This window comes from Myotis nattereri, assembly GCF_964212035.1.
Source record: "Myotis nattereri genome assembly, chromosome: 9".
NCBI classification, from domain to species: domain Eukaryota; kingdom Metazoa; phylum Chordata; class Mammalia; order Chiroptera; family Vespertilionidae; genus Myotis; species Myotis nattereri.
This window is the reverse complement of record NC_138084.1, coordinates 2,815,940-2,838,886: the sequence shown is the minus strand read 5'-3', so window position 1 is coordinate 2,838,886 and position 22,947 is coordinate 2,815,940. Positions and strand designations below refer to the sequence as shown.

Here is a 22,947-nt window from a genome sequence, read left to right as displayed (position 1 = left end):
GAGGGGCAGAGCCCTCACCACCACAACCGGAGAGACGTCTGGGCTCTGAAAAGCTGGTGGCGTCTACGTCCAATCCCACGGGGGGCGTCGCACCAGAACCCCCCCGAGCCCTGAAACAGGCGATGCCGTCTGCAGCCAAGCATTTGGGCGCCGGCTCCTGGCACGCTCTGGTTCCTGGCAGGGATGGAGTGACCGCCCAGGGGCCAGCAAACACCCACGTGGCTAGAACTGCCCATCGTGAGGGCCCCTCCCTGGGGGCGATGGTGTGTCCGCCGGGCCCGGAGGGCACAAGTCGCTGAAGGAGCCCGTTACCCCCCGCCCCCCTGCGGACCCGGGCCTGTCCTCCCTGAACCCCTCCAGTCCCGCAAACCGTGTCTTCTGAGGGTCACCGCACGGCTGCCCCCGGGGCTCACCCTAGGGCTCTCCCTGGCCCCACAGCTCCATTCCCAGGACGTCAGCCACGTTAGAGAAACAGGCCCCAGCTCGCCCCGCTCCCGCCCTCTCTCCCTGGGTCAGGACTTGCTCAGCAGGCTGGCTATGCCTGACCACTGGGACTGGAAATGATGATTTTGTTGTTGTTGTTGTTGGTTAATCCTCACCCAAGGATAATTTTCCATTGATTTTTAGAGAGAGTGGAAGGGAGAGGGAAGGACAGAGAGAAACTTGGATGTGAGAGAGACACATCGATTGGCTGCCTCCTGCCTGTACCCCGACCAGGGCCAGGGAACCTGCAATCAATGTGTCCTTGACTGGAATCGAACCCAGGACCCTTCAGTCCGGGGGCCAACGCTCTGTCCACTGAGCCACACAGGCCAGGGCGGGAAATGATGATCTTTATGGACAAAGGCCCATCTGAGTGTCCTGAGAACATGGGAGGGAGTTTTCCTGTGCGTCGGGGAAAGGTGGGGAGCCCAGTGACTAGCTAGCCCATATCTGTGCCTCTTACATGGGGGGGTGGGGCCAGGACCTTGGGGGCACGCCGGCCTGGGTAAATGAGGCCCATCTCAGGGTGAGCCTCCAGCGGGAGAGTGTGAGCGGCAGAGAACTCCGAAGGGGGGATGCTGTTCGCTAACCCTAGAGGGGTATTGCCACCTGCCCTTCTGGGGGCCAGGGAACCCACAGAACTATAGTTATGACCCAGAATCAGGAAACACCCAGACTCAACTCCCAGCACCTCTCCAGAACAGCCTGCCTCCCACACTCATTCATTCCCGAGGGCCTGTGAGCCAGGCACAGTGTTAAGTACGGAAGCAGAGGCTGGTGCCAGAAATGTTCTGGAATACAAGTTCCCAAGACCTCACTGCTGCTGAGGCCAAGGGAGGGGCATCAGGACCAAATGCAAGCGCCCCGGAGCGCCCCCCGCCCCCCACCCCCTGCGGCCCTGAGAACAGAGACCTGCCCTTCGACCCTGGCCCGAGGACAGCAGCCACGCGCCTGCCTTTCAGTGCTTATGAAACACCTCCCTCCAGACATGTCAGCACTGGCTGCCGTACAATGTGAGGCTCGGAGAGATGACACAACTAGTTGAGGGTCTAACGGATGAGCAACAAAGCTGGTATAGACCAGTGGATGGCAAACCATGGCTTGCAAGCCACAGGCGGCTCCTTGGCCCCTTGAGTGTGGCTCTTCCACAAAATACCACGTACAGTGCGACTGAAACTTCGTGGCCCATGCGCGGAAGCCGGTTTTTGGCCTGGGCGAGTCTATTTTGAAGAAGTGGCGTTAGAAGAAGTGGGGGTACGTTTGCTGAGGTCGACGCCTCAGATGGAGGACGTTTTTAGCAAAGGCCGGCTTAGGAGCACCCTAATTAAATTAATAACAATGTACCTACCTATATAGTTTAAGTTTAAAAAATTTGGCTCTCAAAAGAAATTTCAGTCGTTGTACTGTTGATATTTGGCTCCGTTGACTAATGAGTTTGCCGACCACTGTTACAGACCCTGGCCCTGTCAGACCGTAAAATCCACGCATGCTCTTTCCTCACAGTGCCAAAGCCCGTGAGAAAAAGACCCCCTCGGTGCCAAGCCTGGCGCTCAGGAACCGTGTGCGAGAAAGGGCTTCTCTCAGGAGGGGTGCGGAGGGCTGCCTGCGGGGTCCAGGGGTTCCTGTCGCGTTGAAGGAAACGTCCTGGAACTAGAGGAGGCGGTGGTCGCACGACATCGTGAATGTACTAAATGCTGACTTTAACCCTTTAAAGTGGTTGAGTTTATGTCATGTCCATGCTCCTCCAATCCTATACAATAAAAGGCTAATATGCAAATTGTCCCCTCAACCGGGAGTTCGACCAGGGGGCAGGGCTGGCAGCCAACCACCCACAGCCCCTCCCCCTGGCTGGCCCCGCCCCCAATCGGCCCCCTACACCCCCATCGGTGCTGGTGGGTCGGTCCCCACCCATGTACCCATTCATGCACCGGGCCTCTAGTTAAACATAAAGAAATAAAGGCCCTGGTTGGTGTGGCTCAGTGGTTAAGAGCATCTGCCCGCCCACTGAAGGGTCGGGGGTTCGATTCCCAGTCAAGGGCACGTACCTCAGTTGCATGTCTGATCCCAGGCCCAGTCAGGGTGGGTGTAGGAGGCAACCAATCGATATCTCTCTCTCTCAAACATCTCACATGTCTGTCTGTCTCTTTCTTTCTCTCTTTCTTCTCCTCCTCTTTTCTTTCCACTCTCTCTAAAAATCAATGGAAAAGTATCCTCAGGTGAGGATTAACAAAACAAAACACAAATATTTTTTTTGCCGATCGGACAGAAAATGGGTATAATCTTGATTTCCTCATTGTGTTGGCTGCGGTCATTGTTTTCGGTGACAAGCTAAGGAAAAGAGGTCAGCGTCCCGCCTAAATACCCCAGTCGCACGTTTTAAAAGTCGTGGAGACCCTCGGAGCCAGCGGCATCACTGGGTTTGAAAACTTTCATCAGCCACCGGTCCCGCTCCGGGAAGCCGCACCTTCTGCTGGAATGAGAATGTGCCCGGAGGCCCGGGGGCAGCCAGGCCTCGGAGCCGGGAAGGGAGCCCCCACCCCGTCGCCCTCCGATCGCGCCCTGCCCGAGGCACACGCAAGTCCGCGCTGCAAGGTGAACGGCCGGAGACCTGCCTCGGCCTCTGCCCCGGCCGTGACCGGAACACGCGTGAGAGGAAACCGCCTGAGCCCCGGGGGAGAACTGCCAGGAAGCAACAGAACCCCTGGAGCGCACGGGAGGCTGGGAACGGCTCCAGCAGCCACGGGAGACCTCCCAGCGCCCGGCAGCACCTCAGCAGCGGCAATAAAGTGCCCCGAGATGAAAGGCTGCGATGGACACACCCTAACAAAGCCTCCAACGGACCGGACCGGTTCCAAGCAGCTAACGGCAGGCCAGGACAAAGGCCGAGCCTACTGACGTGACTGCGACACAGTCCGTCACCAGCAGGGTGACCTGGCCACCAGCAGCGCGGATGGCCCCCGTCCTGGGAGAAAACCGATGACCAGGAACAGACCCGGTCAGTCCGGAGAGAGAGAACGGAACCGGCAGAGAAGGTTCTGAACGAGCCGTCATACATGTGCTCCATATGTCCGAGAAGCGAGGCGGAAACAGAAATGAGGCAGAGGGGAAATGAGAGGCGTCCAGGCGTATAAAACAGGTCTCACATATTTATAGGAGCCATAAAAGTGATACTCCCCTTTATAAGAAACAGGAGCAAGTAAACACACCCACCCACAAACACCCACACACACACTCACATTCACAAACGTATGCTGTGGTGGGCTGTGAAAAAGTCCACAAAATCTCCTCACCCCTGCGTGGAGGCCCCTTTGCAATGTGACTTCACAGCTCTTGCCACCAAGAAGTGAAGTTGTAAAAAAAAAAAAAAATCATACTATGTTAGTAGTTTTGGAAATATTATTACACTTAAAATCCTTTTTTTTCTTGAAATATTAATGTTTATTGCATGTAATCCTATTTAATAAAAGCCCAGTGATTGAACAGCGCAACGACCAGAAGGACCGGTCGACCAGTCGCTATGATGCACTGACCACCAGTGGGCAGACGCTCTATGTGGGAGCTGTCCCCTGGTGGTCAGTGTGCTCCCACGGGGGGAGCACCGCCCAGCTGACCGGGATGAGCAGCACTCCCACAGTGGGCTGATCCCTGCAGGCCACGACCCCACCAGTGCACGAATCCCGTGCACCGGGCCTCTAGGATTATTATATTTAAGATCGTTTTTCTTGAATAATTGGTATTTACTGCATGTAACATTATTATATATAAAATCGTTTTTCTTGAGATTAAAACAAAAAAAAGAAGTGAAGTCATCTGTTTCTCCAGACCCTTTGAATCCGGACGGTGCCATTTGCTTTGATTAATTTTGCTTTGGCCAAAGGTTCATGAGCAAATGTGATGAAGGCAGAAACGTGAAAGGTGCTTTTGCATCGGACCCTTGTTCGCTTCTGGCAAATCTCGTCCTCGTCACATGAGCGAGGTTGGGCCGGCCTGGCCGCTGCACAATGGGAGGTGTGGCTGCCACGCCAGCTGGCACGGGGTCAACTTCCCCATAGGTGAGGACTCCCAGCCCAAAGGGCCTGCCAACTGCCAGTCTTGTGGCTGAGGCCACTCTAGACCGCCCAGCCCTCTGAACACGCTCAGGCTAAACTGTCCAGCTGGCCCCCGGAATCTTGAGCAAACACAGATGCTGGTTGTTTTTGCCTTAGCCAGTCTGGCTCAGCGGATAGAGCATCGGCCTACCCTGTGTTTGATTCCAGTCAAGGGCACGTATCTTGGTTGCAGCCTCCTCCCTGGCCCTGGCCCTGCCTCTGGTCGGGGCATGTGCAGGAGGCAACCAATTGATGTGTTTCTCTCACATCCATGTTTCTCTCCGTCTCTCCCTCTCTCTTCCACTCTCCCTAAAAAATCAATGGAAAAGCACCCTCGGGTGAGGATTAACAAAACAAAACAAAACCAAACAAACAAACAAAAAAACCCCCCAAGTGCTAGTTGTTTGAAGCCACTAAGTGTTGGAGTGACTTGTCAAGCAGCAAAGGCCGATATAAACACGCAGAGAGCATCGCTGGCAGACTCCAGCGGGGGTGCCTGGTTTGGGGGGGGCGGGGGGGGGCGGGGAGGGGGGACTGGCTCAGGGCGCGGATGAGAGGGAGAATTGGACTGTATGCCTTTTTGGACCCTTTGCATTTGGAACCAGATGCGCGTCCATAACGTGTTCTAAAAGAGGAAATGCGACGGTAAAATGTTACAGTTAGTGGAGAAGAGAGTTCCGGTTCGTAAGTGGTGCTTCTTGTTCTTACTTCGAGAGTGACCGAGCTGGAAATGAACAGACAGGGGTGGCCGCTGGGTTCCCTTCCTCAGACAGATCCGAGCTCTGTGTCCGCCGCCCAGGAACAGCCCGTCCTGTAGCCGGTGTCTGAGACAACAGCTCAGCCCCTTGTTCCCTCTGCTGTGGCCTCACTGAAGCGCTTCCGACCCTTTCTGAAGCCCTGAGAATTGTTTTGTCCATATATGGTCGGTTGGGACTGTCAGGTCGGAGAGAGCCCAGGATCAGATGCATGCAGATGCGTGAGGAGATAACGGACCCTCCCTGGAATTTCAAACAGATCAGCTTGCCAGACACAGAGACTGACTCCTTCCTGAATATCCTGCCGACCCCCTGTGGCGGGGACTTCCCCAGTTCATGCCCCCTCCCTGTGGGCGCAAATCCACGGGCCCTGTCTTTGGGGTTCGTGGGTTGCCCGGGGACACAGCATTAAACTCTCTCTCCTTCCCTCCTCTTTAACCGTTTGGTTCTCTTTGTTCTTTACTCCACTTTCTGGGACGCCTAACAGGGACCTCACCCCGAAGCCCGCATTCTCTCCACCAGAATACGGGGCTGGCTCCCTCCTGGCTATTGAAGAGAATGAGAGCGCTGGGCTCTGAGCTGCTCCGGTCTGACTGTGACAAACACTTGCACTGGCCCAGGGAAAGGAGGGGCTTGTGGCCTCACTAAATTCCGGGAAAAGTGGGATCATCTCACCACGGAAGGTGGGGACGAAGGGCCCCGGGGAACAGATGGATCCTGAAGGCTGCCAGGCCCTCCTGCCTCTGGTTCTCTCTCTTTGCAGACCAGCGGGGTGGACAGATGGCTGAGAACGGCTGTCTTCGATGCGAATTCTGGTTGTAAGGGCATCTGACACCTTCTCATCTCTGGAGCGGTCAACTCAAACACAGGGGGAAGGGCTCTGGCAGGCCATCCCTCCTGGGATCAGGCCCGCGCCCCAGTGAATCAGCTATGGCCGGGGGATGGCTCTCAAGTAATCCCATTATTATTTGTATACTACTTTATTCCTTAGAGCAGTTTTAGGTCCACAGTAAAATTGAACAAAAAGTCCCCCCCCCCCGCCCAACACACACACAGCCTCCCCCTGTCAACATCCCCCACCGGTGGCACATTTGTTATGCCTGATGGACCTATATTGACTCATCAATACTACCCATCGTTTACATTAGCGTTCACTCTTAGCGTTGTACACTCTATGGGTTCTGACACGTGTGCAATGACATGCATCCACCACCACAGCATCATACAGAACAGCCTCACTGCCCTAAAAATGCCCTGTGTTCCACCTGTTCATCCCTCCCTCTCTATTAAGCCCTGGCAAACCACTGATTTTTTTACTGTCTCCATAGTTTTTTTGCCTTTTCCAGAATGTCATATAATTAGAATCATACAGTATACTATGTCCTGAATATGTGTGTCTCCCCCAAACTTCGTATGTTGAGACCTTATGGGAACCGTGCCAGAGTACACCGGATGTCCAAGGCCACTCTGAGCATGGGAGTCTTAAACAGGGTGTCCAAGGACTATATACAGGTGTGAGGACACGGCAATCTCACGATACACTGCGCAAGTGTGCCCTTCCATAACTCAGATGATTGATGTTAGCATTTGGCGGAAAGCCTCTTTCGTCTACATAGCATTAGTTACTGAGGCTGCTGAAGCGCGTGAGCTCAGCTGCAGCTACTCTGAGAGGCTGTGGGTCCAGAGCAGTGTGTGTGTGGCTGTTCAGACAATGGCTGTGGACACAGAGGCTGCTGCTACTTTGTGGGAAAGACGTATTGTTAACTAGCCAGTGTGCGGCTACCTACTGTATGGGACTTTACTTTGGAGAACTGCTTTGTCTAATGGCTCCTAGTTAGCAATGGCTACATGGCCACTAGCTCCTACGATAAAGACTCCCTCACATATCCACGACCTCTCATGGCTTCTTCTCCATCCTCGAATACCCAGGGTCCCAGGAGGTCCAGCCCCTGGCAGAGGGGCGCGGACCCCACGGTTGGCGAAGTCAGCAGGATCAGGACCTGTGCTCCCACACCTGGACCTGTAGGCAGGACGGAGCAGTGAATGCTTCCACCACTAGTGCAGCGAGCAGGGCTCAAGGAGGAACTTGCTCTCACAATTAGCGCTGTAAGCAGGATTTAGGAGTAAGTACCCCAAGAAGGCGCCCTGCTCTGACGGACCTAATCCCCAACGTGATGGTGTTTAGAGGTGGGCTTTGGGGGGCGATTAGGTCATGAGGATGATTAGTGTCCTTAGAAAAGAAACTCCACAGAGATCCCCCCACCTTCCTCACAGGCGAGGTTCAGAGAGAAGACAGCCACCTGGGAAGTGGACCCTCTCAGCAGACACCCAACCTGCCAGTGCCTTGATCTCGGACTTCCCAGCCCCCAGAACTAGAAGGAACACATTTCTTTTGTTCACAAGCTACCCCGTCGATGGTACCGCCATGGCGGCCCACATGGCTTCTTTCACTTAGCGGTATGCATCCAGGGGTCCTCCCTGAGGCTTGATAGCTCATTCCTTTCAGCACTGAAAAAAGTGTTGCCTGGATCTACGAGTCTGTCCATTCACCTGTGAAGAACACCTTGGTTGCTCTTCACAGTTGTCGGTGCTTGTGAATAAAGCCAAACATTGGTTCTCACAGTGTAAACACTGGCGGCAGATTTGTGTGTGGACATAAGTTTTCAATTCAACTGGGCAAACAGCAGGAGCTCAGTTGTGGTGAGACGATGTTGAACTTCGTAAGCAACTGCCAACGTGCCTGGTAGGTGAATGTACCACTTTCCGTTCCCTCCAGCCACGCATGGGAATTCCTGTTGCTCACATCCTTGCCAGCATCAGGTACCGTCGGTGTCTTGGACTCTTGCCACTGTTGTTTTAATGGTCAGTTCCCCAGCGACGTGACGTCGAGCACCTCTTCGGACGCTGGCTGGCCATCTGTGTATCTTCTCTGTCTCTTGAAGTCTTTTGCCCATGTGTTAATCAAGTCGTTCGTTTTCTTATTCTTTCTTGCGTTGTTGATATATTTGACATATGACATTGTAGACACTTAAGGCAGCAGTTCTCAACCTGTGCGTCGCGACCCCTTTGGCGGTCAAACGACCCTCTCACAGGGGTCGCCTAAGACCATCCTGCATATCAGATATTCACATGACGATTCATAACGGTAGCAACATTACAGTTATGAAGTAGCAACAAGAATAATTTTATGGTTGGGTCACAACATGAGGAACTGTATTTAAAGGGCCAGAAGGTTGAGAACCACTGATTTAAGGTGTACAACCTGATGATTTGGTATAATATATTGTAAAATTATGGCCACAATAAGGTTAGTTAGCATATCCATCACCTCACTTTGTTACCTTTTTATGCATGTATGATGAGAACATTTCAGATCTATTCTCTTAGCAATTTCCAAATATACAGGATAGTATTGTTAACTATAGTCACCATCTGTACATTGGATATTAATCTTATAACCAGAAGTCTGTATCCTTTGACTAAGGTCACCTACTCTCCCATCCTCCCCACCTCTGGTACCGCCAATCACTCTGAAATCAACAAAAAATATATTTTAAAAATATGCTTATTCTGTCCACTCAGGAACAACCTACTTCACTGTGTACATTCTTTTTTTAAAAAATATTGGATTGATTTCAGAGAAAGGGCGAGAGAGAAACATCAATGATGAGAATCATTGATCCGCTGCCTCCTGCACGCCCCGCACTGGGCTCGCTGGGCTTGAAGATGTGTGTGGTAAACACGGACAAAGAAACGGAACAGCCCTGCTCTCCTCGCTCCCAGCAAGCACCACCGAGCACTCGACACTGGAGAGGGCGTTCAGGGCCCCTGGACAACCGTGGCCGTGGGGACAGCTCCTCTCCACCCACCTCCCCAAGCCCCCGGGGGGCCTGCCTATCGGCCTCCCTCCCGCCCCGCCTCTGGCCGCCGGCGGAACCCACTCCTGACCCGGAGCCCAGGGCCGTCCGGTCCCAGGAACCTGCACCGGAACCCCGCCCGCGGCGCCTCCTGGGGGCCTAGCCGCGCGTTGGGCAGTGGATCCCGCGGCCCCCCCTCCCCCCCTGTCCCGAGCCCGCCAGGGGGCGCGCGTCCGGGCCGGGGACCCTGCGCCCCGGGGCGAGGCGGGCGCTCGCTCCGCGCCACGCGGCTCCGCCAATAGGAGCGCAGCAGCGGGCCGGCCGTCGGGCCGCGGGAGCTGAAAACCCGGCGCGGCGCCCGGGGAGCCGGCTCGGGGCGCGCCGCGGACCCGTCCTCCGAGCGCGCGAGCCCGACGCGCCATCCGCGGGCCCCGAGCGCGCGCCCGGTCCCTCCGGCTCGGCCGGCGCGAAGCCGCCAGACCCCATGGCCCCCGAGACGCCGGCGCCGGCCCCGGCCCCGCGCTACTTCACCTGGGACGAGGTGGCGCAGCGCTGCGGGCGCGGCCAGGAGCGGTGGCTGGTGATCGAGCGGAAGGTGTACAACGTCAGCGAGTTCGCCCGCCGGCACCCCGGGGGCTCCCGGGTGATGAGCCACTACGCGGGGCAGGATGCCACGGTGAGCGCCGCCGACCGGGAGGGGAGGAGGCGGGGCCCGCGGCCGCGGCCCGAGGTTCCGTGCGCGGGACAGGAAGCTTGGCTTCCAGAACTGAGCACCGAGTCGGGTCGGGGAGCCGGCGGGGCCCGAGCGGACCTGCTGCCCAGGGATTGGGCGTCTGTGCGCACGGGGTGCAAGCGGAGGAGAGGCTGCGAACACGAGTGGGGATGGCGGCCGCCCGCTCACACCCACACACACAAAGGCCGCCGGCCCTGCGTGCGCCCTGCCTGTGGCCGCGAGTCCGCCGTCTAGAGGCGCGGCCGGCCCTGAGCGGGGCTCGGCGGGGGCTGAGGGAGGCTGCCGGGCGCCGGGACGGCGGGGCGGCCGAGGCCCAGGGAGGGAGGGCGGGATCGCGGCCGGCTGTCAGCGGTGCTGTGTGCGGGGCCACCCCCGCGAGCGGGCGCCGGAGAGGGAACCACTCAGGGGGGGGGGGGGGGGTAAGGCCCAGGCCGGAACCACCGGCGCCCGCTGTCTTGGGAGCCCCGCAAAGGGTGAAGGCGGGAGGGTGGGTGGGGAAGGGGCCGCACCGCCGGAGAGGGCTAGCGGCTGCCTGTGCACTGGGGGTGTGTTGGGGGTGCATCAACATATACTTGGCGAGGACCCCGTAACGGCCCGCGAACCCTGTGCCGCTCGGCCACAGCCGGACGGCGTTTTGCACCCCCAGCTGCAGTCCCGTGTGGCTACCCACGGGGTCAGTGCGCCCCGGCCCGCCCCTTCCGCTTCCCCTTCTAGACCACCCAGCGCTCAGGCACCGGGCGCCTCCCGCTGGGTTCAAGAGCTGGGTTCACCCTTGGGGACCCAGAGGTTGGACGTGCGCTTCGCCTTGTCCCCTCCCCCACATCCGTCTCCCCTCTCCCGCCCAGCGGCTTGCCCGTTGCTGACTCCCCCTCCGCCCTTGCCATCAGGGCTTCCGTTTTGTCCAAGCGGAGCACCGGCGCTCCCAGGCGAGGGCCCCCCTTCCCTCGCAGCCCGCCGGGGGACAAGGCCAGAGTCTGCGCTGGTGCCCGCGGAGCCCAGACCGTGGCCGCAGGGAGGCCGAGCCGGCGCATGCGTAGGAGCAGGCGGTCCCGCAGGTCCCGCCGGGGGATTTGGGGCTCCAGCTGCCTCCGGGCTGGCGATTGGTCCGGCTGCGTGGCGCCACCGCCGGCCCCGCCCTGGTTCCCGCCTCTCCAGTGGATTCCCCCGCAGCCTTGGGGCTTCCCGACCTGAGGACGTGGATCTTATCACCTAGGAACCCCGGCTCCAATAACCAAATTAGCCGCAGGGTGTGATTAAAGCGCTAAGGCGGCCGATGGAAGGAAGGAGGGGACACGGGGACACGCACAAGTTCCCCAGGTCCGATCTGGGAGCCTCGGCTCATTTTCCTGAGAACGCTGGCAGGGAGAGGGCTTAAGTCCCACCGAGAAGTGTCCCAGCCCCACCATCCCTTCGTTTCTCACCAACACCTACAGTCCCGCGTAAAAGCTGTCCTTGGAGACACCGGAGGAAAGGCCAGCCCAGGGAGGGCTTTCTGTGCCCGCCCCCCTTGGTGGGGTGCCTTTCTTACTGGACTACAGGTGCTGGGTGATCCCGGGCTGCGGACACCTAGACAAGGTCTGAGCACCCTCAGGGCTGCTGGCGGGGGGAGGTGGTGTCTGACCTTTGGAGCAGCATCCTTGCTGACCTTGGGTGGGAGCCCTCCCAGAGTCCAGGGGGCCGGGCTGGCTTCCTCACGGTCCTGCCTTCGCCCCACCTTTGCAGGACCCCTTTGTGGCATTCCACATCAACAAGGGCCTGGTGAGGAAGTACATGAACTCGCTCCTGATTGGAGAGCTGGCTCCGGAGCAGCCCAGCTTCGAGCCCACAAAGAATGTGAGTCGCTGCTTGCTGCCTGGAGACCCTGTGCTTGCAGGGGGGGGCAGGGGGTAGAAGGGAGTCCTAGACGGGACCCTGGGTACCTGCAGCCGGTACTTCCTGGGGATCCCCGATTCTTCTGCTGAGTCAGTGGGTCACAGGCCCAAGGGAGCGGGGTCTCTGGGATCCATGGTTCCCACAAGGCCACCACCACGACCATGATCATCAACAGGAAACCAATTTTGAGCACCTACGGTGCCAAGCATAACCTCCTAACCTCCTATCACCATCAAGCGCTTACAGGTGAGGAGACTGAGGCTCAGATAAGTTAAGCCACGTGGCCAAGGGTCACACTGCCGGTAAATGAGTTCCAGTGACCACCTGCTCTTTGGCGGGATCCCATAGCCCCTCCTGCCCCCATCCTCCCTCGGGCTTGTGGTGTGTTTATGGAAGACTGCACCTGTTACCTAGGTGCGGGGGGGGGGGGGGGTGTGTTTACTTGAGCCTAAGACAGTGGTTCTCAACCTGTGGGTCGCGACCCCTTTGGCGGTCGAACGACCCTTTCACAGGGGTCGCCTAAGAACATCCTGCATATCAGATATTTACATGACGATTCATCACAGTAGCAACATGACAGTGATGAAGGAGCAACGACAATAATGTTATGGTTGGGTCACAACATGAGGAGCTGTATTGAAAGGGCCAGAAGGTTGAGAACCACTGGCCTCAGAGCCCCAGGTCACCAAGCAGGGCCGCGGTGCTGCTGGGGAGAATAACAGCTTCCCCCGCTTCCCTCTTCCTCAGAAAGAGCTGACCGATGAGTTTCGGGAGCTGCGGGCGGCCGTGGAGCAGATGGGGCTCATGAAGGCCAACCACGCCTTCTTCCTGCTGTACCTGCTGCACATCCTGCTGCTGGACGCGGCCGCCTGGCTCACGCTATGGGCCTTCGGGACGTCCTTCGTGCCCTTCGTCCTCAGTGCGGTGCTGCTCAGTGCAGTTCAGGTGAGTGCGCCCGGCTTGGCACGAGCACGGCCGGCCATGGCCAGTTTGGCTCAGCGGGTAGAGCGTCGGCCTGGGGACCGCAGGGTCCTGGTTCGATTTCTGTCAAGGGCACGAGCCCAGGTTGTGGGCTGGATCCCCAGTAGGGGGCGTGCAGGAGACAGCCGATCAGTGATTCTCATCACTGATGTTTCTCTTTCCCTCTCCCTTCCTCTCTGAAATCAATAAAAACATATTTTTGTAAAAAAGAGCCCGGCCATGCCCCGCGTCCCCAGGGGAAACCCCTCCCCTCAGGCGGGCAGAGCTGAGGACAGGCGCCATCGTCTGTGGCTTTCGCCTGCTCCTTGGTCGCCGTGCGCCTTCAGCCCTCTCCCTGCCCCTCCAGCGGCTTCTCCCAGGGCTCCCCGCTTCCTGGGGAATTTCTCCCCAGGGAAATTCCCATCAGGTTCTGCCACAGCCCCGGGGTGCCAAGAACCAAGATCTGGTTTATCGGCAAAGCTTGGCTTCCTCCCGGCACAAGGCCACCCCACGTGCTGATGATGCACGCGTGGGCTCTAACACTCGCTGCCTGGACGCATCTGCCAGGCCTGAGTGTGTCACTCTGTCCTTCCCTGTGGTCCGGACGTTCAGCCCGTTGTAAGTCACAGGTCTCAGGCGGGGAACGGACGGGCAGGGAAGGGAATGTGCTTGGGTCCAGCTTTCCTGTTTGTGCCACAGCCAGCAGGAGGGCCGGGCTGGCCAACTCCTCTCCTGGTGAGCTCGGTTAGGGGCCTGCAGCATTGCCGGCCTCGGCGGGTGAAGCCGAGAGGCTGCAGGTCGGTGGGAGGGACGCGGGGCCGGGAGCGGCTCTCGGCACTGACCTCTCTCGCGCAGGCCCAGGCTGGCTGGCTGCAGCACGACTTCGGGCACCTGTCTGTCTTCGGCACCTCTAGGTGGAACCACCTGCTACATCATTTCGTGATCGGCCACCTGAAGGTCAGTGGCTCGGGGCGGGGCTTTCTGAAACTCTGGCTAACGCAGGACTACCTGGGGGGGAGGGGCCTAGGCTTTCACACTCATGCCCCCGCTTTCCCGTAGGGGGCCCCCGCCAGCTGGTGGAACCACATGCACTTCCAGCACCACGCCAAGCCCAACTGCTTCCGCAAAGACCCAGACATCAACATGCACCCCCTCTTCTTCGCCTTGGGGAAGATCCTCTCTGTGGAGGTGAGCCGGGGCGTGGGCGGGGAGGCCTGGGAGAGTGGAGACCTGCCCGCACAGAGGGCTCGGGGTGCTCACAGTGCCGCCAGGGGAGGGAGGGGAGACACTGGGCCGGCTGCCCGGAAGTTGTGGGAGGCAACGGGCTGCCCAGGGCAGTCACCTGTTCTCCAAGCGAGTGAGTTCAGATCGGCAGAACTGTTACTATGTAAGGTGCCCCAAGCTGCTGAGGACCCAAAGGGTAACCAGGGGACGGCTGTGCAAACACCCCCCGTCCTTGAAGGTGACGGATGGCCCTCGTCGGGTGTTTTCCTGACAGCCCGACCCCAGGCAGCAGCCCTCCCCTCGGCCCCTCACTCTATTCCTCTCTCTTACACTTGGTATCCTACTGTGTCACAGGCTCCCCACCAATGCTTGGAACATTCACTCACCAAGTCCACCCTCCCACCCACCTGACCCGCCTCACTTCCCGGGTGGGCAGCGTTGGGTTTCAGTTGTCATCCGAGGTTGTGAGCAAAAACCGCAGCTGCTAACGGAAGCAGGCGGAGACCTGGAGTGTTAGTAGGAGGCTTTGCATGGCCAGCGGAGTTCTTTAAAAAGTTACTGTGGCCCTGGCTGGGTGGCTCATTGGGTGGAGCATTGTCCTATACATCAAGAGGTGCGGGTGTTCCATCCCCAATTGGGGTGTGTATGGGAGGCAAGCGATCGATGTTTCTCCATTCCTCTCTCTAAAAATCAGTAGAGTGAGAATTTAAAATAAAAGCAGTGAATATAAAACCCTCCGCCCCAAGGCTCCCGGCCGCAGCCAGAGCTCTGCAGCCTGCCAGGAGTCAAACAGCTTAACGCGCTCAGTCCCCGGCATGAGTCCAGCGTGGCCTGGCTCTCCGCTCCGCTCTGTGGAAAGCCTTTGGCAGGGCCCCCCCCCCCCCCCCCGCTTTTTTTGGCCTGGTTCTGAGGTTGGCGACAGGCTGCCTGTTGGTATGTCAGTAAATGGCCAGCTCCGGCAGCTTGGGCGTGGCCACCCTCGCTGGCTGTGGCTTACCTGGGCATGGATCCCTGGGCCGACCCGCCTTTGCCCCCCAGCTCTCCTGGAGGACAAGGGGTACAGAGGACCCTCCACCCTAAAGAAAACCCTCTCGCTTCTCAGGGTCAAAGCACAAGGGGGCAGTTATTAGGGTCATATGGGCTGGGCTCCCCTCCATGACTGTCCCAGGAGGAGGCCAGAGCTCTGCCCACCACCCAGCCAATGACACACGCTCCTCCCAGTTTCCCCTCTCACTTAATGCTGCTTGGGGTGGGATGACCCCTATCAGCAAGCCTTGTTTTTTCTTTTCTTTCTAAATAGATTTTTATTGATTTTAGAGAGGAAGGGAGAGAGAGATAGAAATATGAATGATGCGAGAGAATCATGGATCGGCTGCCTCCTGCACGCCCCACCCTGGGGATCGAGCCCGCAACCCCGGGCAGGTGCCCTAACCAGGAATCGAACTGTGACCTCCCGGTTCATAGGTCGACACTCAACCACTGAGCCACACCAGCGGGGCTCAGCAAGCCTTGTTAATACTGCTTCCAGAACCAGCCTCAAATCTATACTGACTTCCCCAGCTCCATTGCTTCCCCTCCCCAGGTCTGGTCATCCAGGGTCTAGAGCAGTGATGGCGAACCTTTTGAGCTCGGCGTGTCAGCGTTTTGAAAAACCCTAACTTCACTCTGGTGCCGTGTCACATAGAGACATTTTTTGATATTTGCAACCATAGTAAAACCAAGATTTATATTTTTGATATTTATTTTATATATTTAAATGCCATTTAACAAAGAAAAATCAACCCAAAAAAATGAGTTCGCGTGTCGCCTCTGACACGCCTGTCATAGGGTCGCCATCACTGGGCTAGATTATTGCTCTAGGCTCCTCGCTGGTCTCCCTGTGACCATACCTGCCCCCTACAGACAGGGCGTGCTCCCAGCCAGCCAGGGAGCCTTCCTTGTAAAGCACAAAGCCGCTCTTGCCACACCCATCGAAAGCCCCCTAGCGACTCCCCGTCACCGTTGGAATAAAAGCCAACCTCCTGCCCACCCAGGCTTCCTAAGGTCCGGCGTGATTTGGCCACCCATCCCGTTTTCTAGCCTTCTAACCATTCTCCCCTGCTGCTCCCTGTTCCCCGTCACACCGACCTTTCTGTCCCTGGATTATCCTAAGCCTCTGTCCTGGCTGTCCTCTCAGCTATCAGTGCTTTCCCCTGAATCTTCACATTGCTGGCCCCTTCTCGTTTTTCAGTTCTCAGTTCAGGGAGGCCATTTCTGAACCCCCCCTCCCCCCTCCCCCAAAACACTGCCTCCCTCACTTTCTGTTACGTTTTCTTGTTTTCACTCTATAACTAGAGATTTATCACCAGCTTCCTGGCAGATTACAAGTTCCACAAGGGTAGGGCTTTTGTACGGTTTACCTCCGTATCCCCAGCGCCCAAAGCAGTGCCTGGCACAGAGTAGGTGCTCAGTAAACACTTGGTGAGTGGATGAATGCGTCGCTAGGAAAAGAACACTTCCTGTAGCAGAAGGGCCTTGCGGAGAGTAGACTCGATAGATGACCTGTCACACGGTGGGTAGAAGAGCAAGCAGGCATTTTGCTCTGGATGCAGCTCCTCCTGCCCGTGGTTATCTGGTTGCCATAACCAAGTGGGGCAGCAGGAGCCGAGGAGCCACCAGGTGAGACATCAGGGCTTTGCTGCGAGGGGTGCCACGCTGGTTGGCTGACCTGGCGGCCGGCCTTCCTCTTCAGCGGCTAGGCTGGCAAAACACCCCCACCCGCCGGAAAGAACGTTTCCGCATCTTCAGACTGCCAAGTTGTTCTTGGTTCCCTGACCGTAAATATTTGCCAAACTTTGCTTAGCTTTCAAGGGGTTTTAGAAGCTCACGTTGAAGTCAAGAGATCATAAGATTGTGATGGGAAATGCCAGGGCCGGACGCAGAGGGACTACTGACTGTAGGAGACTCTGGTGCCAGCACAGTACCAGGGGGAGGGGGGAGGGGGAGGGGGGAGGGAACTGGAAACCCCACGGCGAAGCTGTCTTTGGATGGACATGAGGGTCCTGAGGACCTGGAGACACTGTTGTGCACGCATCTCGAGTGGGCATGGGCCACTGAGCTGCACAACTCGGTGTGGCCCCCCTGGCTTCACGTGCCGGGTGCCGGAGGTAAGCCCGGGCCTGCCGGCGCCCTCCAGCAGCAGCAGCCGCCCTGGAGTCGGCCTGAGCCGAGCCAAGGTCAGAGCGGGCGGGGAGCAGTGACTGGGCCGGGGGAGTTGATTTATTTGCTTTTCTTCGCAGCTTGGGAAACAGAAGAAAAAGTACATGCCGTACAACCACCAGCACAAATACTTCTTCCTGAGTGAGTGCCCTCATCACCTCCGGGACTCCCTCCGGGGTTGTGCGGGCGGGCGGGGCGAAGCCTGTGAGGGGGAGAGGAGTCTGCCCGGGTCCGAGGGGGAGCAGTCTGCCCTCTCAGCTCAGGGTCGGCACTGAGCCTCATGTTGGGTCAGGTTCCTCCAGTCCCACCCTGGCTTCCGCCGGAGAACTGAATGGTCGGGGCGGGGGGGGGGGGGGCATCCCAATTAAAACCTCACCTCGAAACTTGTCAGAGACCTGGGTCAAGGTGACTCAGTGGGGCGTGGTCCCACCCCAGAGACTTGAAGATGTAGCTGTGGAGGTTTGGACCCGAAGAGGGGCTGGAGGAGCTGTTGGAAAGAGGAGGAAACATTTCTGTCGTCTTAAGCTCTTTCTGAATACGCCACATGCTCCCTGCTTTAAAACTCTGCTCTACAATGCCTCCAGCTGGAGTTTTACAGGAAGGGCGGGAGGGTCCCATCAGTCCCAGTTTAGTTCGGAGGAATTTATCCCTGCTGCCGGCCATCCCCACTGGAGAGAGGGATGGCAGCGGGTAGCGCAGAACCGTCCAGAAGGAAGGATGTTGGAAGGCATGCCTCCTCAGGGGCGGGGAGCCATGGTAGGCGTGGTAATGGGGGGTTGTGCAGAGAAGGGGCAGCACACTGGACACTGTCCCCCTCTTCAGCTCCCAGTGTTAAGGGAGGCACCTCCCCCCTCTCCACAGCTGACGGCGGGGTTTTGGGTTGGGTGGGAGTGAGCTTTTAGTCCATGAGGGAGCAGCAGGGCCCCCCATCCACACGCACGCACGCGCACACGCTCCTGCCCCCTCACCTGCATGGTGGAGCAGCCAGGAACGCAGGGCAGCTGCTGGCAAGGGCAGGCACAGGGTCAGTAGAAGGCCTGGCAGGGGCAGGGCTGTCGCCAGGACACGGGGGAGTGTTAGCCAGCCCCTGGAAAGGCACAGGAGCAGAGCAGGTCACCACTCCCACCCCGCCCCCTGCTGGCATCCTCTTGGGAGACTGCCTTCTGCAGACCTGCGTTCATGCCCACCTCCAGTGCCTGCTGGTTCCCGTGGACGGGGAGTGCCAAGGCAGCAGGGGCGACAGGAGGAGATGGCGGAGATGCTGGAGGCCATTCCTCCAGCACCCGCCAGCCCTTTAGTGACCCTCGTGCTGCTCACACCTCCCCCCGGTCTCCATTTCCTCCCCAGTTGGGCCCCCGGCCTTGCTACCTCTCTACTTCCAGTGGTACATCTTCTACTTCGTTATCCAGCGGAAGAAGTGGGTGGTGAGTCTCCTGACCCTTTGTCCCCAGTTCCCCGGGGGAGGGAAAGGGCCCTCCAGGGGAACCCACGGAGGTTGACTCCAGGCCTGAAGTAGAGCAAAACCAGGTGTAGGTCTCCCTTATCTGTCGGCGGGTGACTCGGACTCCCCCCCAGCGCCCTGTTCCACTCGGCGGTCTCTCCTGAGGTCCTTGGCTGGGCTTGGCCAGGGGCAGGCTGGGGAGTGGGGAGGATGAGTGAGGGCGGCGCCCGCTCCCAGGAAATTTCTGGCGGAGCAGGTGGAGGGTGTGGTTGACACCGGGGATGAGGTTCAGGCAGAGGGTCCGACACTCGGCTGGATAAGAGGCGTCAGAAAGGCTCTGTCGCGTCACGTGTGCAGCCGCCTCTGGGGGACAGATAGGTGCGGGCGGGGATGGTCTCTGAGCCGAGCAGCTGACATTCTCTGGGGGCCTCAGGTGTCGGGGAGGAGCCTGGTGCAGAAAAGCGATTGGAGATTGGACCGGGCACTGGACGACCTGAGCCCGATGCTGGGGGACTCGCTAGCAGCACGATGAAGGACGTGGCTGGGTTGGGAGGAGCAGGCGGCAAGGAGAGCCTGTCGCCATGGCGCCCATGAAGGGACAGGCAAGGCGGGCAGGGGTGCCACTAGGAATGGGAGGAAGGAGCCGCGGCGCTAGATCCTGCAGGACGCCGACAGTTACTGAGTGTCCCAGGCTGGGGACGTGGGAGGAGAGGAGGGAGCGCTGTGCTGTCCTCACGCTCTGCGTCTCCGCAGGACCTGGCCTGGATGACCACCTTCTACGTCCGCATCGCCCTCACTTACGGGCCGTTGCTGGGGGTGAAGGGCCTCCTGGGCCTTTTCTTCGTGGTCAGGTAGTGTCAGGCGGGGGCAGGGGGTGGCGGAGAAGAGATGTTGGAACCAGTCTGGTGGGGGCTGTGTGGGGCGTTGGCCCGGGAAGGTGGCCAGGCTGGAGCAGGTCCCTGCGGGAGAGGGACTCTGAGCTCTGCTTGTCCTGTCTTACACCCACCAGGTTCCTGGAAAGCAACTGGTTTGTGTGGGTGACACAGATGAACCATATCCCCATGCACATTGACCACGACCAGAACAGGGACTGGGTCTCCACCCAGGTAAGGGACAGTGACCTGGAAGAGCGAGGCCTGACACAGCTAAGAAAAAGGGGGGGTGGGCAGAGACACGGGGAGGGGACCGGGGAGCAGTAACAACACAAGTTCCGCCAGCATCGCCTCATTAGCTTGACGCTTCTCCAGCCACCACGTGGAGGGGAGTGACGGGGACAGTCCCACAGCCCCGCCGCTCAGACAGCGTGGCCTGAAACGGCTGGACTGGCCTTTGCATCTGGTACTCAGAGCCGTGCCCTCCCCTCCCCTCCCCTCCCCTCCTCCTCCAGCTCCAGGCAACGTGCAACGTGCACAAGTCGGCCTTCAATGACTGGTTCAGTGGGCACCTCAACTTCCAGATTGAACACCAGTAAGTAGACACCGGAAGCAGGGCCTTGGGCAGGGTCCACGGGTGCAGGGGGTGCGGGGCCAAGGAGCAGAAGCCCTGACTGCCCGTTCTTCCCGAAGCCTTTTCCCCACGATGCCGCGACACAATTACCACAAAGTGGCTCCCCTGGTGCGCTCCCTGTGTGCCAAGCACGGCATCGAGTATCAGTCCAAGCCCCTGCTCGCGGCCTTCGCGGACATTGTCCGGTGAGTATCCGAGCCTGGGGCAGTGGCTGGTGGGGAGGGAAGCGGGCAGGGCGGGGGGGGGGGGGGGCTGGCGAAGTGTGGGGCCGGAGCGATAGGAAGGTTTCCCCCGTGGAATGGAGCTCACCAAGGCCAAAGCAGGGCGCTCCGCGTGGCCAAGTCAGTCCTCTGCTCGTGTGTGGCCCAAGCTCTTTCTCAGAGGGGAAGGGAGGGGGCCTCAAGCCATGGACACGGGCTTCCAGACCTCTGTGAGTCCCCACTACCTTTCTAGTGGGTGGGTTGGCTTTGGGGCTCAGCCCTGCCCTGCCCCCCTCACCGCCTGCTCCCATCTTCTCCCTGCAGCTCCCTGAAGGAGTCGGGGCAGCTCTGGCTGGATGCCTACCTTCACCAATAGCAGCCCCCCTCCCGGAAGAGGAGCCTCCGGAGCCAACGCAGAAGGAAGCCCCAGGGACAGGCCACTACAATCCTAACATCCAGAGGGGGGCGGTTTGAGGAGATCGAGGCTCGGGCTCAAACCCCTCCCCTTGACCTTCTAGGCAGATTTAGGACCCAAAGAGGGAGGGGAACATGCCAGCCCCTGGAGGAAGGGGTGGAGCTCTTAGGGCAGGGATGAGTTTCTTTTTTCTAGTGTCAGATGTAGGTGGTTGGTGAGCAAGAGGGAGTCGGGAAAGTGTGAGAATAGGGAGGACCAACTGAGCCCAGAAATCAGGAAGCTTAGCAGTAAAATCCCACCCAGAAAGGGGTGAGCTCATCTTCCGGATCCACTTCACCCTCCTTTGCAAAGCTGAGGTCCGCAGGGTGGAGGGAGGTGGAGCAGCTGAACCTTTGGAGCCAGACTTAGGAAGCATCAGCGCTTAGAACCCCAAGGCCAGCCTCATGCAGTGCCTGGGGGCTCAGCTCGCTCTAGCGCCACAAAGTCTGTGACCTCCAGGAGCCTCAGGTTCCTGGAGAAGCAGTTTCTCCACTTTTAGAAGTACGCAGGGCAGAGGCGGGCTGTGGTATGGAAGACGTCTGGCCCCGAAGGATCCTGCTGATGTTGGGCCCATGTTCCACCCAGAGTCCCAAGGGAGCATTAGGTCCTCGGTCCTGCCAAAGTGTCAGCAGAGAGTTACTGGCCATTAAGACTCCCTTCGGCTTTTCGCCTCCTCTGACCAGCACCTGAGGAGAGACACGTTCCCAGGACAGGGCGTCCACTTCCTGCTCCATCAGCAAGTGAGCAGACGGGGCACCTTGATTTTCTCCTCCTCAGAGACAAACGGGGGCCTACTGGGTTCTCTCTGCTTCCCTCCCTGTAACGCCAAGTTTAATACAACAGCGTCCGTGAGCACAAGGGGCCACGCGGGGAGACACCGACCCAGCAGGCAGGAGGGGACCCAGAGCTGGGCGTAGAGAGGATGGGGCTGGAAGAATCCCTTCATGTGGGTCACCTACAGCATCGCTGAGCAGGAGCAGCGGGGCTCAGTGTAACCGCGTCCTAGCTCTAACCCAGAAACGGGCATCTCACTGTCAGCTCTGTTCAAGGGTCTCTCTCTACTGACCAGCTAGGAATTTAGGGTGGTCTCTCATTAGTTTAATACAGAGATGCCATTTTTAAATCTGCTTTTTAAAAGAGAAAGTTTAACCCATCTCTAGAGAGCAAGCAAGAGTGTGCCCCAGGAGTCTGGCCTTAACTGCAGAACTTATCAGCGTTCACACCCTCTCTGCTCCCTGCACCCGTGTCATTCAGCACCCACCCCAGGCGGATTGAGCCTTTGGGGCCCCGGGAGAGTTGGCTGTTAGTTTTGGGAGACGTTGGGAGGGGACTAGAGGCACCACCTGTGGAAAGGGTGTTGTGATTAGAGGTTTGTCAAAACAAAAATGTAAAAAAAACAGAGAAATGGGGGGAACAGGTAACAGAGGAGTTCGGATCTTTTTCATTTGGGCAGAACCTGGTTTAAATTAGACAATGGAAGCATTGGCTTCCTCACTCCAAAATGGGTGCTGACCCCCTCCCCCCGCCCCCCAGCTCCCCGCTACCTGAGGCGGGTGTGCTGTCACCAGCTGCCAAGCTCTCTGGCTTTGGGCCCAGGCTGAGCAAACCCAGCGAAGCTACCTGAGCCAAGCCCAGGTCCTCACAGCACCTCAAACATGTGGCCTTCTCCTCAGCCTGGGCCAGTGTGGTCTCACATGGCCAAAAACAGACACACCGGTGGCAAAGGGCTCCGACGGTCACAGTGGGAACATGAGTGATCTTAACTCCCATGACAGCTGAGCAGACAGGCTGAGGCAGAACAAGTTGCCTCCAGTCACAGATTGTGGCAGAACTAACATTTGAACTCACTTTTGAAAAACTCCCAACGTCTGCGTTTGTCTGTTCCTTTCATCTTCCTCCCACTTGGCCAGAGGCATTTTCTGTAACCAGGCCCAGCATCGCTATCCTTTTGTACCCACCAACTTTGCTACCACATCCTAACGGAGGGAAGCTGAGAAATAAAGTGGATTTTGACCAAATGAAGGCTCCCCGCTTGCAACCCACAGCGCTCCCCTGTGTGTCCAAAGGACTCCCTGTGCCTGTCCTTGAAGCCGCTGTACGTCTGTGGGTCTAAGTTCTTTCTGAACATGTTTCGAACGTGAACCCCACACCGCCTGCCCTTTGCATAGGCCCCTGG

The 22,947-nt window shown here is 58.3% G+C and overlaps 1 protein-coding gene across 2 annotated transcripts; it reads left to right on the top strand.

The window, feature by feature from the left end:
* Positions 1 to 9,515: 9,515 nt before the first annotated feature.
* On the top strand, positions 9,516 to 22,789 carry FADS1 (fatty acid desaturase 1). 2 transcript variants are annotated; one of them, XM_081098978.1, is made up of 12 exons: positions 9,516 to 9,859; positions 11,639 to 11,749; positions 12,536 to 12,733; positions 13,604 to 13,705; positions 13,808 to 13,936; positions 17,251 to 17,311; positions 18,518 to 18,594; positions 19,365 to 19,462; positions 19,621 to 19,717; positions 19,999 to 20,078; positions 20,177 to 20,302; positions 20,642 to 22,789. In XM_081098978.1, the coding sequence occupies exons 1-12, from the start codon at positions 9,668 to 9,670 to the stop codon at positions 20,691 to 20,693; spliced, it is 1,323 nt and encodes a 440-aa protein (XP_080955104.1). In that variant the 5' UTR covers positions 9,516 to 9,667; the 3' UTR covers positions 20,694 to 22,789. The 2 variants fall into 2 exon arrangements, with proteins under 2 accessions (XP_080955104.1, XP_080955105.1); XM_081098979.1 differs by lacking the exon at positions 9,516 to 9,859 and adding an exon at positions 11,080 to 11,491.
* Positions 22,790 to 22,947: the final 158 nt, after the last annotated feature.

What these genes read in the sequence shown, in the direction of transcription:
- FADS1 (XM_081098978.1), top strand. Translation starts at nt 9,668, where the DNA reads ATGGCCCCCGAGACGCCGGCGCCGGCCCCGGCCCCGCGCTACTTCACC. An exon ending in TCCAGCGGAAGAAGTGGGTG is followed by an intron (nt 18,595 to 19,364) that starts GTGAGTCTCCTG and finishes GCGTCTCCGCAG; the next exon opens with GACCTGGCCTGGATGACCAC. An exon ending in AACTTCCAGATTGAACACCA is followed by an intron (nt 20,079 to 20,176) that starts GTAAGTAGACAC and finishes TTCTTCCCGAAG; the next exon opens with CCTTTTCCCCACGATGCCGC.